General features: G+C 42.8%; 1 protein-coding gene across 1 annotated transcript in view; it reads left to right on the forward strand.

Moving 5' to 3' along the window:
* The window catches only part of antxr1c (ANTXR cell adhesion molecule 1c), a 33,830-nt gene extending 25,616 nt beyond the window's left edge, over positions 1-8,214 (forward strand). Inside the window, exon 18 of the mRNA XM_084567465.1 lies at positions 5,334-8,214. Within this exon, the coding sequence (XP_084423591.1) occupies positions 5,334-5,603 (270 nt within the window). The 3' untranslated portion in view covers positions 5,604-8,214. The remainder of the gene's footprint in view (positions 1-5,333) is intronic.
* The last annotated feature ends 8,810 nt before the right edge of the window (positions 8,215-17,024 follow it).

Genomic DNA, 17,024 nt, shown 5'->3' on the forward strand with positions numbered 1-17,024 from the left:
CCATCCCGTTGAGCTAGCCTCGCTCTCACACCTGCTTCACATTAGACGCCATAAATCAGATAAAAAGCAGAACCACAGCTCACATCCTTGTGGCTCGACTGCAGTGTTTTCTGATGTGTTCGTGCATGTAAGCTGGTAAAACTTCTCTCTTCTTCACACATTGGCCACATGGTTTAGTTTTAATGCCCACTGCCTTTCTATCTAAAAGCCCCACATCGGGGTTTAGGTTGAATGCTGAGAGAAGATGGGAGTTTATTGAGTATGGAAAGCTCTCCGGGGATCTTTTAAATTCTTCAAACACACTCAACAAAGACAGTTTTGATGTTTAAATGATATAGTGTGCTTGGTTTTTCAGCCCCACTAGCAGTGCATTCATTATCTCATGTTAGCTTGGCAATGCTAGCATAATATTGCGTTCACATTAGCATTGCAAGCTTAGCTTTTAGCTCAAAAAACTCTTACGTCCAACAACAGCCTTGCGCTAAGACGTCTATCCTTTTTCACATTCTCCTTTCTTTTTTCTTTTCTTTTATATTTTACTTTTCCTCCCCTCTCTCAGTCTGTCCTCTGCATTTCCTGTAATCATCAGTGCTCTCCTCCTCTCTCCCTTCCTCCTTCCTATCTACAGCTGACTCTCCCGCTGATCGGGCCCCGTCTCCAGCACTAGTTAAAATCCTGCCTCATTAGCAGAAATTTCCAGTGATCTTTTTAACAGGAATGCCACGTTTAAGAATGTTTTCTTGGCACCACAAACAGGTACAGAGTTGAATTTGCAGCCTGACTAATCCTTCTGCGCTTTCTGAGACAAATGCGACAAAAAAGTGATCATTAACTCGTGATAGCATCTTTACCAGAGCAAACTGGCAGTCTTACTCAGAAAACCTTTTAGCAGTGGCTCTACATGACTCGATGCTGTTCTCTAAGAAACCCTGTCTCTTTTTCCACCCAAATGACGTCGCCTCCTCGAGTCACTTGCGGTTTGTAACGTAGCGGCAGAAACATCTTATGGGCCAGCAGGTCGGCTCACTTCCAGGTAGTGTGACGATTTATTTCAGTGAGAAAAGAGCAGAAGCAAGAGTGAAACACGTCATTCTTTCTTTTAAGTGTTACCTGAAAAGCTGCAGAACCTTTTAGAGCAACGTCTCACAGTCCAAAGCTGGCAGACGTTCAGATTCACTAGGAAACCTTCGAAATGAATTCAGGCTTTTATTCACACTGATTGCTACGGCTGAATTGCGCCCTTGAGACCGGCCCTGGCTGCAGTCCTGCACTGTACACTGTACTCAGTAGTTTGTAGCTTCAGTGCGCACTAGAAAATACATCCATCTTCATGATACATTCAGGATTTTCATGGTGATAAAATAAGTTTTATTAAAAATTACGCTGCAGCATCAGCCAATACAGCACTGATTCAGAGTATATCCAAGCCATTAAACCCATTGCTCCATACAATAATGCTCCAGCACACATGAAATGTGTAAGTACTTTTATGGCCTTTGAGGATAGTGTTTAGTAGAGAGAAGCTATAGGTGAGAGAGGAGAACGACATGCAGCAAAGGGCTCAGTCTGGGGTTGAACCTGAGGACTGTAGCTTCAGTGTTTGGACCTGATAGCACCACACCAACTGAGGCTACAGTCCGCACTGCATGGTCCTTTACTGCTTGTCACCAGCTCTTTCTCTCACCGCCTTATTTCCTGTTTCTCCCCACAAGCAACTATCAAATAAAGACATAAAAAAGGCCCAAAAGATCACCAAAAAGTTTCGTTTCTGCCTAAACAAAGACACCCCCTATCCCCTATTACAGCAGTGAACCCACCAGCCTATACTGTTTGCTTAGTATAGGCTCTGCACAGTGGTGTGATGTAGAGCAGAGACATGGTTTGTGTCTGTGTTTTAGCAGAATTAAGATCATACTTAAGACAGATTTATGGTTCTGTGTCAGATTTATGCTGTGGATACGCTGCAGCCTGACGTGCACCTCCACCACAAGAGTAACTGCACATCGCAGCAACGCTGACCTCCACAGCTGTGATTGGTCCGAAATGCATTTTGTCACAGACAAGCGGCCATAGACTCAAATGTCTTTTGTCTTTTGTGCGTTGCAGTGATTTCGGTAAAAGTAAATGTTGTTCCACATTTATTAGCTCCAGCTCCAACATGAGCGTCTGAGCTCCAATCAGTGTTTGAAGGAGACAGAAAGCTGACCTAACCGCTAAGTAGCATTCTAGCAGCGTAATTACAGAACAATGCAGACACAGCAGCACGTAAAGGATAAATGCTCTCTCACAGAACGCTGCAGCAAAAGCTCTACATGGATCCATTGTAGTAGTATTAACTGAGCTTTATCCCCATTTGGAAAAGGAGTTAACCATTATGAAACTGTGTGTCACCAAACCACATCCATTACAGTAATGTTAGTGTACAGTATGAAGGGGAGCTGGTCTACACTGCCTCTCCCTCTGTCTCTCTCCCATTCACATAAACACGCATCTCTCCAGAGAGGCTGTTAGCGGGCTAAAGGACATGAGGTAATACCTATGGCAGACGACTGCCAGGCCTGTCTCCACCAACCAACCGACCATGTCTCTCTTTCTCTATCGCACGCAGACACACACATTTCACCCTGGGCTAGACCATTTTATGACCTTGGTAAGACTACAGACAGTGGAGGAGGTCAGCGAGAAAGAACAAGCAAGTGTGGCTTTCTGTGATCCAGGAAAATGTTCAGAGTTTCAGACCACAGCTGGGTCTTAACTGTACGATGTGCGTGAAGTGAAGCTTGTATTTTTAAAAAAAACGCGATCCACATTTTATATTCCTTAATAATTTATCCCTCCCAGCATCTAAATAGTTTCAGATTTGCTTTGAGATTTATGTACAGTGAAAGTCAACTTTGTTCTGACGTCATAAAGCTAATGACAGCAAGGTGGAGTCATTTGGTTACATAGTTAAACCAAGAGATTTTGGGCAATGCACAATAACACTATCACATCTGTAAATATGAGTTCAAACTCCACTGGTCCCACAGCTAAGCTTAGCTTTAGAGCCAAGCTAAGCTTAGCTGTCACATAGAGCAGAGTTGTTGTAGTAAGCTTGAATCATTCAAAGGTTAATTTGTGAGCGTTAGAGGTGCTGCTAGGCTGAACAGCTGTTTTACTCTGATTTCAGTGTTTCTGCAGGTTAGCCAGATACTGGATACAGCTACATATTTAGGATAGACATATAGAAATGGGGGGCGGCACAGTGGTGAGGTGGTTAGCACTGATGCCTCACAGCGAGAAGGTCCCGGGTTCGAATTCATGAGCTGACTGGGCCTTTCTGTGTGGAGTTTGCATGTTCTCCCTGTGTCTCTCTATGTTGGCCCTGCGATAGACTGGCGACCTGTCCAGGGTGTACCCCTGCCTCTCGCCCGATGACAGCTGGGATAGGCTCCAGCAGACCCCGCGACCCTTAACAGGAACAAGCGGGTACAGAAGATGAATGAATGAATATAGAAATGGACTCAGTGGAATAGTAAATGTCTTTCTTGAACTATATGTGCTGTGTTGTCGTTATTGACAGCCACTTAAAATCGAAACATTCAACCACAAAAACGATTCCAACATCTGCTGTTTTAGATTCATTTCCTGTCAGACCCGGCGAGAAGCTGTTCCGAGGAACTAGAGGAACGTTTCTTTCTGTAAATAACACATTCAACCATTTATTCACACCAGCTATACACACTAAACCACATTATTTATTTGTCTCTCAGTAGATCCTATCTGGGTAGGAGCCAGATTCAGAACTATTCCGGTGAATATACATGTATTTGGCAAAAAGAATTGCAAGAAGGGCGAGAAAACCGTTGAGAAGAATTTAAAGACCTTCGGTTTCTTGACCAACATGGAGGAATGCTGGATAAGTGGTGACAGACCAGAAACTGGTGGTTGCTGCTGGATTCTTCTGTTTTTGTTGATTTCCTGCCAAATGTAGCCTCAGTGTGAATATGTGTGTGTTACAGACAAAGACATTTGTCGTTGTGCAGTGACAAATTTACCTTGTTTTGTTTTGCGTTCTTGTCATCGGATTTCATTCAAGATTTAATCGGACTCTGACCCGATGAGAGTTGACATTCAGCGTCAGTGTGAGAGAGGACGTCTTCATCCCACTCAGCTTTATGTGTGACATAATTTCCAGCTCGTTCATTTTCCACTATATAAAACCAAGGTCCTGTGGCTCAGATCACTGATACTGCTTATTAGCAGATTAACATTACTTCTCTCCACTGTGAATGCCAACCACAATCATGGAGCGGGTAGGGTTCCTATGGTAACGCCGACCTCTGTGAACTTGCTGATTTCTGTGGTTGGTGTAAAATTTAACGAGTTGCTCGGGAGCAAAGTGTGATTTCTGCAGGAATAAATCCATCTGTTTTACTGTCTGATAAGTCAACGTTACACTGACGCACACACAGCAGCCTCTAACCCTAATCTTTCTCTCTCCATGTGGTCTCTTCAAGACCTGGAGAACTTTGGTTAAGTCCCAGTTCTCGGCACAGAACATTGGATGATTTGTTGCGGGGCCATAAACGCAGGGATTTAAATGTAATCTGAAACACCAGCTGGTCACACACACCCACACGGTGCACTGAGAGCAGTGACCTGAGTTGGGCCTGCCTTCTTAGCCCAGATGAACTTTAGATTAGACACCTGTGCGCATCTTTATACTACAGATGTAGCTTCGTTATCAAAATCTAAACCAACTCTACATGTGTTAGCTATGCTCCTCTCTAGGGTGGCATGCATACATACATCCTGCTTGGCATTCCTGTATGTCAACGGCGCCATTGTGCAGGCTGCAGGGTCGTCAGCCGGAAGCCACCTTTCTCAGATGTTTCTCGGTGGTGGGGCAGCAGTAGGGTCGTCTCCCTACATCTCCCTGCAGCCTGCTTGGGACCCTTCCTTTCCCCACCCTTTATCCTTCCTCCGGAGCCAGAGACAAACAGTCTACAGTGACATTAGAGGCTCTGTTAAGTGATTTGAGCTAGCATGCTAGCATGTTCACAGTGACAAAGCTAGAATACTAAGCAGATATAATGCTCATCATCTAGTTGGTATGCTAACAGTCATAATTAATGCTAATTAGCAATAAAACAAATTTCAGCTCAGGGAAGGGACGTGAAACAAAATACTGAACAAACAGGAGTAGTATGAATATCTGCACATTTCTTTAAGATAAACCTTCTAATAATCATAAATGTCACCTTGATCCTCTGGAGACGGTGAAAGTCTGCTAAGATATTTCAGTGTTGGTCCAACTAAATCCAGTTAACAGCCTCTTTCTTTTCTTTTAGGGTCGATGCATCAACTTCACCAGAGTCAAAGACGAGTCGGCAGCAGCAGCAGCCAAGGCCCCCCCCCGCAGCCCGATCCACACGCCTTCACCACCACCACCGGATTACCGCCCCGTGCCGCGCAGCCCCCCCTCGTCTCCCACCTGCACCAGCCCGCCCGCCAGATCACCCCCGTCGGGCCAGATGCCCCCGGGGCCGCCGCCGTCCCGCACGCCCCCGGGGCTCCCCTGCCCCCCGCCGTCGCGTCCCCCACCCAGCCTCCGGCCCTGAATCGCACAGACAAATCCCACCACCCCTCCCAACACGCCCGCTTTGATATCACATTGATATTACCCCAGCCCGCCCGCTGACCAGCTTCTTTCAGTTTGAAGGCTGTGGTCGCCGATGCCAAAGATACTCCTGCTATAAGCCAAACGTCAGCAGTGTGTTGAACCCCAGTCGTTCTGTGTTCCTCTTCTTGTGTGGGATAGAGCGTCAAGTCAAAGTGTAGATTGAAAATTTAATTGACATTTATCCACTCCGTGATTTGCATAATGAATTCTGGAGAAATTAAAAAGTTTAGAAGAAACGCCTAATGAAACCTGACGTCACTGCTCTCTGTAATTCTTTACATCCTAAAATGTAATTTTCTACTACACACTATGAGTGTTAGCAGTTTGACTTGACTTTCTGTCTCATACCAGTTGAACGGGGTGATTTGGGGAAATATTTTTGCTCTTTTCTGAGATCAGGGAGGATTGTTGCTGGACAGCAAAGCACGTAGGAACAGGAAGTCCACAGAGGAATACTGCAATGGATAAAATATCTTCGTTGTCTCTATCAACTACTGAGTTAGGCCATTGTTATTGGGGACTGAGGTGAAAAGTAGGTCGTAGGTAAATCTGAGTAACTGCGTGAAACTTCAAGCAGAATGGATTGGCTTTTTTCTCCATTGCTGTGTGACGAATCAAAGGTTTTGAGAACTGGATTTCAAAGCAATTTTAATTGGCCGTGATGTTAACGGTGTCGATAAACTGGCTGTTAAAAATGTACATTTCTGATGATCTTTCCACAGTTTTGCTTTGTTTTGTTTATCGAGCAACAACCAAAACCAACCAAGTCCAACTCATTGATACAAAAAGTGATACAGTTACGTGATTTGTGGTCCGGTGTTTTTAACATTCAGTGACAGGGACGTGTACAGATGTTGTAAGGAAGGTATGTTTTACAGTATATGTTTTAAGATGTGTTCTAAATGCTATGTTGGTTGATACCTTTGAGGCTTTGGATTTTGTCTTTAACCACCTTTTCATGTAGTTGAATTTAGATTACAGCACTATATATATATTTTTTTGTTTTTTGGTATCTGCGCACATAGACTGCTGAGCAACTGCAGTATGCATTTGATTTTATCATTGAAACTCATGAAATCAAACATCAAGAAATCAGGTTCAGTTCTCTCCTCGCATTTTTTTTTTTTTTGTTTTGTTTTGTTTTAACACACAATTCAGATACTGTACTTTGATACCAATATTTGTATTTTATGTCAGTTATATCAGCACCGGTCACATTGCAACTGCAGGGCAGTTCAAAGAGCATCTAATTTATTTTACTCCCAGACAGATAAAGAGGAGAGTACTTGAATATCGACAAGGTGTCCAACCACCAAGACGGACACTGTGTGCAGAATTTACACAACAGCTTAACAGTTTAGTCATTTAAGGTTTACCAGCGTTTCTCAACACCTCTGTACACTTTTTGATGATTTTGTTGAAACTGAAATGGATTCAAGTTACTCCTAGCTAGCAGGTAAAACTTTCTACTGGGTGTTCCCAGGGTTGTGAGCTCTATAGTTCAGTAACTTGTCAACATGTCTTGACCCTACCTTTGTTTTGGGGTTGAACTAGACTCAGATAAAGTTCAAATAATTAATAAAATAGATTTGAAACATCTACGTAAAAGAAGGGAACATCTATGTTCCTGGTCAGAATATTAAAGAGCATTGGTGGTTCTGAGAATAACTTGTAACTCAAACTCTTGATTGGGTTGGGTTTGTTCCCTAACCCAGATATGTTACTGCATATCCAGCTAGGGAACAAAAAAATGATTAGGTTTGTGAAACAGGTTGTCATCCTGAGCTAAGTAGAGCTGAAGTACATTTCAACCCTATCAATGACTCAAAGATTCCGACTTACATGTGTAGAAAGAGGTTGAAACGTTGGTATTCCTTCTATATCCAGTCCCTTCTGGAAATTTTCTACTTCTTTAAACTTTTTTAAAATTTCATTTTAATGTACGTCATTCAAGTATGTCCTGTACCGTTGTGTTACATGCTTTCGTAACCAGCCACATGTAGTTTTAATGTCAAGGCGCCACGTGTTGGAAATCATCACATAAATAAATTGTGATGCTTTGGTATAACCTTTTTAAATAAAATGACACATAACAGCAATTTCTAGCATAAAATGTGGCTGCATTTCCCATAACCCACATAGCTTCTGATCAAAGGTGTCGCTACGTACAGTTCAGGTTGGTTTATTCATGTGGTACCACCATAAATGTGACCTTGGAAAGTCAGCTGTTTATGCGTTCCCAACCTCAGAAGCACAGTTGACGTTGTGCTTCGTTGACAACGGGGGACAACTTTACATTACGCTAACTGAGTGTATAATACTCATCACAGATGCAAGGTCAGAGCTTTGAAAGGGAACTGCTGCAGTGCAACCAGACAGTATGAGATTTATGACACAGATTAGATAAGATACATTATGTTAATCAGTGTTTTTTTTTTACATGTTTGAACAGCAGTACTGAACCAAATATGAAAGACGTATATGATTTTCTATTGTTGGTTGACATGATTTTTTAACAGTATCAATAAAGGTTGACTCCTAAGCTTCGACTAGAACTTTTTATGTGTTATTTTTGCTTGGACTGACGTGTAATTTTCTTCTATGCAGATCCACAATTGTACCATACACAGTTAACCCTATAGAGAAGACCCAATACAACTACATCCAATACTGCTTTAAGCAAGCGTACTACACCTCTTCTCATAGAATCCAGGGTTACAATATGTTACTGACATTAGCTGTGCATGTAGGTAATGGTAGTTACTAGCTTTTGTTTGGGACCAGAAAAGTGTTACTATTGACGTGCAGTAAAATATTTGGACATTTTAGTCCACTGTGGCCTACTGGAAGACATTCACTCTTTGTTTCTTTCAGCCTTGACACTGATTGTTATAGTTTAACATACTGTTGTTTCTCTGTCCTGATTCTCACATTTCTCCTCGACATTGTTGTTCTGTGACACAAGCTCCTAAGAGAACGACAAAGTCAGCGATTAGCTCCGATTTAAGCATCTCTCCTGAGCCTGATTTTTCCCTCAGGAGTTGGTGGAGACCAAATAATGGGCTAGAAGAGGGCGAATATTCGATCCTGCACTTAATTACTTCCATTCACTTACCACAGCTAACCTGTTATGGAAGAGAAAACCAGAAAAGTGGACTCTTTAGAGGATTTTCCGCATCACTCAATCCTCCCGAGGCTTCTTTGCTGATGGAGGGAGGAGCGCTTTCCACTGAATTTGCTCAAACGCTTCTTACCCGTTGCCATGCTGATTTTAGTACTGCCAACCGCCCGGTCGAGATGCTAGCCTTTCGACCTCTACCTCCCAAATCGTCAGGAAATGTAACATAATGAAACAGTCGGACCCGAATCCGAGCGCATCGGAGCGTAGCCCTTCCTGCTCTGAGGATGGCGCTCTGCAGCGGACAATCATGGGGTTACATTAATAACTTCGAAAAACACATTCTGTGCTCGGGGAGTATTCAGAGTCTCGTTTCTCTGGTTGGTAATGAATTTAATACAAGCAGAATAGCCCCCATGAGCAGTTCCAGCTGGATAATTACTGTGGAGTCTGCGTTTTTTCCCCTCTGCATGCGGAGGGGAGAAGGATGTGGGATGTTGAAAGGGGTGGGCTGAATCAGAAATATGGAGAAAAGAATGGAGAAAATGAGGCAGTCAGTCCTTCAAACAGACACGAGGGAGAGAGCTGAAGAAAGAAAGAATAACAGCAGCTGGGACCCGCCGTCCCATCACCTTCTCCATCTTTTTTTTTCTGCTTCACTTGGGCTTAAAATTTGATGCTATTTGAGTTTGAATGTGAATATATAAGAAACTGTGTCATTTTAAACAAGTCTGATGTTAACTCAGCTGGAATATTTCATAAAAAAAAAAAACAGTTTCCGTGACATTAAGAGATCTAAGACAAAGCTGATGATGAGATGGTCATGTTTGTGCGGTTACCTGTGGTTACGGAAAACCGAGAGAGAGAGGTGCAAAAAGTCAAAGTAACGAAAGAGCACAAAGACTTCTCTGCCACCAAGCCTAAGCAAACAGAGTGGGCACGCTGTCTTCCTGTAATCTCGCATTAACACAGACATTTGTCTCAAGTCTGCAGCTGTGCACGCTCTGAACTTTGTGGCCTTGATGAAAAGAAAAAAAACAAAAAAACTCAATTATATCAAAAATGCTCCAAACATGCAGCCAACATGAATTCCAAGCAATTTTTGAAATTTTTTATTTTTTTAAGCATCCTAATTTATTTTAACAAACAAAAGCCTGGCTGCACGGCGTTCTGAGCCGAGATTAAACGGTCCTGCAGCCGCACCACAACTATTGTTTGAGAGCTAGCTCCCCGCTCCTCGTCTGGTTCACAGATATTCAGACAATATTTGTGGGAAGTAAATTCCCCCCCGTCTGACGGCAGATTTGTGCAGAGCCTCCCCAAACATATCATTATGTAAAGTCTACAACAACATACAGGCTTATACGTACCGGTCTAACGAGAGGTGGGGGAGTTACTGCCGTATGATTATGACTGTTACTAAGTCCCCCAGGAGGCAATGTCAACACTTATAGTGGATAACATGTTTACAACCGTTTGGTTTTTACTCTCTGTATAGCTTTCTTTCTTTCTTTCTTTCTTTCTTCTTTCTTTCTTTCTTTCTTTCTCCCTCCAGGCAGAAGAAGAAAACCGAGGCCCATAGGAATGTGCTGATGGCTGAGTGTTTCATCTTGGTCTCACATTACTGCTCAGACTGAACCTCACTGACCCAGCTCTCACACACACACACACACACACAGATGTTGGTATTTGTCATTGTGCCTGTATTTTGATGTCCCTGGTATCCATGGTAACTGCCGCGAGTGCAAACAGCAGCCTGGAAAGATAGAAAGCTGTCCTGTAAGCACAGTGGCTTTTTTTTTTTCTTTTCAGATGACCGTAGTCACTGTTACTGGAACCTACGTATAGTATAGTTGACTTGTTCTGCACGTTACGGCCCATGAAATTATCAGCAACTGTATGACACTGTGGACACATTATTATATCTGTTCTCTCATGCCTCGGGTGGTTGAAATATTTCCAGCATTATGTCAATTTGGTCCGTGACCATGACGTGGATTCTTCCCACTCCCTCTCTTTCAGAGCAATCCCATTTGTCTTACTGACATTTTCCCTGATAGGCAAAACATGAATCAAATGAGTCAAACCATTATCTATTAGTTAAATGGCCTTAGTCCAAAATCCCTTCAAAACTTTCATCTAAAAAACAATGCTGCTCTTTGAATTTAGTTTGATTTCCAAGTTGGTTTTATTGAACTTTGAATCTATTCTTTGCCCAACTTTAAAGCTGCTATACTCAATATTTTTACATTAACGATGGGCGAAATGACTGGAAGTGGGTCACTCAAAAGGACTAATCCCCAGAGTATTATCGCCCCGTTGTGATTTTTACCTCAGCTGTATCAAATGGATCCGATTTAGCACCTTTCAGCTAATTGTTTTGGTTTTATGTAATTAAGCTTGCTCTCACCGCTCTCATCAGCGTTGTAGGCAGTTCGTTTTTGGTACACCTCAGCGATGACAGACAACCCATTAGCAGTTAACATACTCAGGAAATAGAAAACTATGTGGTTGTTAAAATCAGGTAGGTATGACCTACGTTGTTTGGAATATCAGCTTTAATTTGTTGCTCGGAGTTTAGCTCACAGACTCAGTGGTCCCAGTAATGGAGAAATTATACAATCCTGTTGGTGCACAAATCATACAAACTTATTGAGACAGTGTGTTACCAATTTCACAATATTAATGTTTTTGGTGTGAGAGTAGAGCTCAGGATGCAGCATCTCATTGAAACCAGGCCTTTTCTGCAGATCAGTTGAATTCATTCCACTTTTCTGTCAAATCAGAACCAAAACATTTGCTGCTCTTTCGTAATTTCACAACACCGCTGATTTGGATTTGTGGGTTTTGGAAAAACCCGTGTTTCACACTGGGCAATCGACCTTCCACTGAAAACTACTGTTGACTCACACTGCTGTAAACGCTGTGAGTTTGTGTTTCATTGATTCATGACTTTACAGCTGTCATCATTTATTTATTCGATTAATTTATTATTGACAACATTTGAAGCGTTGGTTTTCCTTTGGTTTTGAGTTTTATATCCACGAGGTTCTGTTATAAATAGTGAATGGACCTCTGCTGAGAGTCTGGCTCTTTGTCTCTGGATGTATCACTGTATGTTTCTTGATTTCTTGACAGACCAGGCTAAATCTTTGTTTCAATTTAGTAAAACCCACATTTTCTCCATGCAAACATGCTTCAGCTGCAGTGCTACAGATTATCCACCATAAGTATCAAGAAAGACTGCATGGTTCCAAATAAACTTGCTTTCATGCGGTCCCTTCATCTCATCTCATGAGGATGCACAGACAGTGTCATTACCAGGCGGAGATGTGCACAACAGTTTAATGGCTGGTTTGCTTTGTTTTTATTTGCATGTGTGCCAGTTTGTCTGTCCGTGTACCCTGAGATCTGTGGTTTCTGTGTTTTATTAGACAGGAAAATTAGTGATGTGACAGCCTCAGGGGGTTTTGGGCAAACATAATTACATTTTTCCAGCACACTTTACGCATTACAACTGTGTTTACCAGTCTGCACGTCGCATGTAACGTGTCCGGCGCCGCGCTTCTTAAAGAGTTGGGAGGCCATTTGCTGACCTCTGCCTCAAACGGCAAATATCCACTCACAGCTGGAGAAACATGAGTAGAAACAAATGCTCTGTCAAGATTCAGATTGTGCGCACGAAATAGAAAATAAAAGAATCAAAGGAAGAGAAATCTATAAATGTCAGCATAAACGGCTAACTAGCTTACAACAGCTTCACAACCATTTAGTTCTAATAGTTTAATGTGGGGATTATGGGTTACATCAAACATTTGTTTTCTTTGCGGAAGCCAAGACATTGGTATATAAAAGTTGAAAGTAACAGCTAACACTAGCAGCTTTCGATTTAGCAAAGTTTGAAGTCCAACAATCCCAGTGAAGTTCACGTGAAGTGTACTAACAAAAGAGGTAAAAACCTACCTTAGCCTAAGTTAGCTAGCTCAGCTAACGAATGCCACAAGAGTAATCTGTTATTTTTAGACGTCAAACATGACCGGTAACTGTCTAGAAATTAAAACCGTCCGTTTTTTTCTCCCTCTGTGAGAAATCAAGGACACGCTGTTCATAAAATTCTGTAACCTAGCTTTATTACTTGCACATGCGCCATTCAAGAACCAGGAATTTGGGGTGCTAGGTTTGCACCCATTGAGCTGAAGCTATAGTGCTTACTGCAGTGGCGCAAGTTGGATTACAGCCAGTCCCCTTTGCTGCTATACTCATCCACCCACTTACTTCCTGTCTCTCTCCTCTGCTACCCATGAAATATAAGGGCATAAAAGCCTTAAATAAGAACCTATGAAAACTAAAAAGTTTAAAAAGTCGCTCCCAGCTGGGTCAGCGACCGTGGCTGCTTCACTTTCTAAAAAAGCGAAGCAGCCACGGTGCCAGCCTCGCTTTGCTCCGATGTGAAAGGAATTACAGTTCTGTGATGCAAACGTGGCACCAGGAGCTGCCCTTAACAGCCCCCTCGCCTCCATGAACACACACACACGCACACACACACACACTCCCAGCCCTCTCCTCCCCCTTTGCGCTTCCTCCCTCTTCCTGCCAAGCCAACATGACCATTCAGGCCCCAGGGGCAACTTGTGTGGCACAGACTCACCTCCTCTTCCTCGTCTCCTCCTCCTATCACATCGACTCTGTGAAGCTAGTCTCAAGTTTTCAGCTTCCAACTGGCTGTTCACTTACATGTGCTTCATACGATTTTTTGCCAGCTATTTTAACCTCATTACCACTGACTACTTCATATCACCACAATAGTTCTGTAAAGATCCGTTCTCTAAATTCTCTGGTAGTTCTTCTACCGGTTGTACATGCCAGCTGTGTATCTGTGCTGTGCAGCTGATTCATACGTGACTAGACTCACTGAAGGTTGTCCATGTTAAGTTGAGCTGGACCCAGACTGTCTCCAGCAAGCATGACTGTACCTTTTAACATTTATTACCATGCAGCCCCCTGACAAGGAAGTAGGAAGGACAAGAAAGATAAACAGAGATCACAGCTTGTTCCTCCCACACACGGAGTTTGTTTGCAGGGATCAAGAGGAATAAGGGTGGCCTGGTTTGAAGAGAGACAGGGGGTTTCAGAAAGACGCAGCATGTTGAGATAAAACTGTGACAAAAGCGGTTTGTTAAAGACATTCGCCCATTGGGGGAGGAAGTACGTAGATCCTTTAAAGGAGAAAAAGCACCAATACCGTGTACACAAGTATCATTAGTGTTTTACGACTGTAGCTGCTTGAAGTGAAGCTCATTTCAGTTATAGTTGAGGAGTTTAGCCCACTGGTTCCTAACATGAGGGTTGGACCCCTCCACAGGGCGGTCAAATGATTCTGTAAGTTCTATGATACAAATCTAATATTTTAATTTACACCGATCAGCCACAACATTATGACAGATGAAGTGAATAACATTGACCATCTTGTGACGATACAATGTTCTGCTGGGAAACTTTTGGACCTGACATTCGTGTGGATGTTACTTAGACACGTACCACCCACTTAGACCAGACCAGGCGCCTCCACCTCATAGCAATGACACTCATTGATGACAGCAGCCATCCCCAGCAGGATGCAGCCTGACACAGACACACACATAAAAAAAACGGTTTAGGAACAACTAAAAAAAACATTAAGAACAGCACAAGGTGTTGACCTGGCCTCCAAATTCACTCAAATGACCCAAATGATCAAGTATCTGTGGGATGATCCACAGAGGCCCCTCCTCTCAACCCATAGGACCCCATGAACAACTTTCTGTTGCCAGACACCACAGGACACCCTCAGAGGGCCCATGTCCATTCTCTTATGATTATTGCTAGTATGTGTGTTCAGTGTTGTGCTTGAACACACCGCAAAGACTACAGCCAACTAGAACGTATGCTTTAAAATCATGACTCTTCATCACCAGCAGGTGGCAGTAGTCTTCATTTTTCACTTTAAAGGTGAAACGAGGAGAGCTACTAGCTAGGAAGCTAGGAAGAGCTCCAAAATGTCGTTCAGAGCTGGCCTCTCCTGATTCATGTTGATCACTTGGGCTATAGTTCATGTATTCTGGATGTCGTAAGTTTTATAACTTCTCTTCTGCACTGATTCTCTAAGCTGCGCAGCCAATCAGAGTGAGCTCTCTGTCTGACTCATTCCGCCTGAAACGGTGCAGAAAAAAAGGAAGAAGACTATTGAATATCCTCCAGTGTTTCGCTCTCCCTGCAGCAAACTATAATTTTACACCTGATGGTTTTATGTGTCCACTGACCTGTCACGATGCAGTTTAAATCTGGGTTTGTCTAGACTCAAATGATAAACCATTTGTTTACAGTGACCTTTGACCTTTGACCACTAAATTCTAATCGGTTCATCCTTCAGTGAACGTTGAATACTGGGACACAGAGCGTAAATAAATACACAACCCTCACCTTTTAGTGCTGCCCACTCCCTGACTAATAATTTTCATACAGTCCCTAGACCTCTCAGACTTCAGACTCCAGTTGTAATACACACATCCCAAGGAGAGTTAGACATCATTGAAAGGAACTCCAGACGCCTCAAAGTAAAAAGACACAGGATCAGAGACAGAGAGGACATGATGTGACCAAACCCCGGGCCCAGAATCACCTCAACCAACTGAGCCGCCAGGACACCCACACTGAGCCCTCCTTTTGGACTGGACTGGGACTGGCTCTCGTGCCACAAGTGCGCTCATGTGCAAACTCACTTTTCCCCATTTTCTAGGTATACTGCAAGCCTGGTTTGCATTATTCCCCAGGTCCTATTACCATGCCCTTTTTATTTGTCATAGAAAGTAAATGGAGGAGAACTCTTTGCCTCATGAAATTTCATCCGGCGTTTCCTGCTGTAATCCAGTGTGCATGTAATGAAGAGCTTCACGTTTCAGCCATGTCTGTGTTTTGGTCGCGACCGTCTATTGTGCAGTAGGGCGGAAATGTAATTATTTAGGAGCTACTGAAAGAATAGTTATACACTTTCTGACTCATTAGCATCCAGCAAAGTTATAAACGGGCTTTTCTGCTGACGTGGAGTGATGAGTGGTTTCACGGACTCAGTTTCATTAGGAAGATACAAAGAAAGAGAGAGAAAGTTCTGGATTTTAATTTTACACTGTTGATATACACTGCCTGGCTAAAAAAAAAAAAAAGGTCACACTCTAATATTTCATTGGACCACCTTTAGCTTTGATTACAGCACGCATTTGCTGTGGCATTGTTTCCATGAGCTTCTACAATATCACAAGATTTATTTCCATCCAGTGTTGCATTCATTTTTCACCAAGATCTCGTATTGATGATGGGAGACTCTGACCACTGCGCAAAGCCTTCTCCAGCATATCCCAAAGATTCTCAATGAGGTTAAGGTCTGGACTCTGTGGTGGCCAATCCATGTGTGAAAATGATGTCTCATGCTCCCTGAACCACTCTTTCACAATTTGAGCCCCATGAATCCTGGCATTGTCATCTTGGAATCTTGGAAAAAATCCATTGATGGAATAACCTGGTCATTCAGTATATTCAGGTAGTCAGCTGACCTCATTCTTTGGACACATAATGTTGCTACATAATCTGGACTCATCAGACCACATGACCTTCTTCCATTGCTCCAGAGTCCAAGCTTGATGCTTCCAAGCAAACTGAAGCCTTTTTTTTCCCAGTTAGCCTCACTGATTAGTGGTTTTCTTAAGGCTACACAGCTGTTCAGTCCCAATCCCTTGAGTTACCTTCACAGCGTACATGTGGAAATGCTCTTACTTTCACTATTAAACATAGCCCTGAGTTCTACTGTTGTTTTTCTTCCATTTGATTTCACCAAACATTTAAGAGATCGAAGATCACGATCAATCAGGATTTTTTTCCAACCACATTTCTTCCTTCAAGACGATGGTTCCCCACTATCCTTCCAGTTTTTAATAATGTGTTGGACTAGTCTTAACCCAGTTTTAGTAGTTTCTTCAATCTCCTTAGATGTTTTCTCTGCTTGATGCATGCCAATGATTTGACCCTTCTCAAACAGACTAACATCTTTCCCACGACCACGGGATGTGTCTTTCAACATGGTTGTTTAAGAAATGAGAAGCTACTCATTACATCAGTTGGGGTTAAATAACTTGTTGCCAGCTGAAAGATAATCACCCATGCAGTAATTATCCAATAGGAGGCTTGTACCTATTTGCTTAGTTAAATCCA

Source organism: Chelon labrosus, assembly GCF_963514085.1.
Source record: "Chelon labrosus genome assembly, chromosome: 19".
NCBI classification, from domain to species: domain Eukaryota; kingdom Metazoa; phylum Chordata; class Actinopteri; order Mugiliformes; family Mugilidae; genus Chelon; species Chelon labrosus.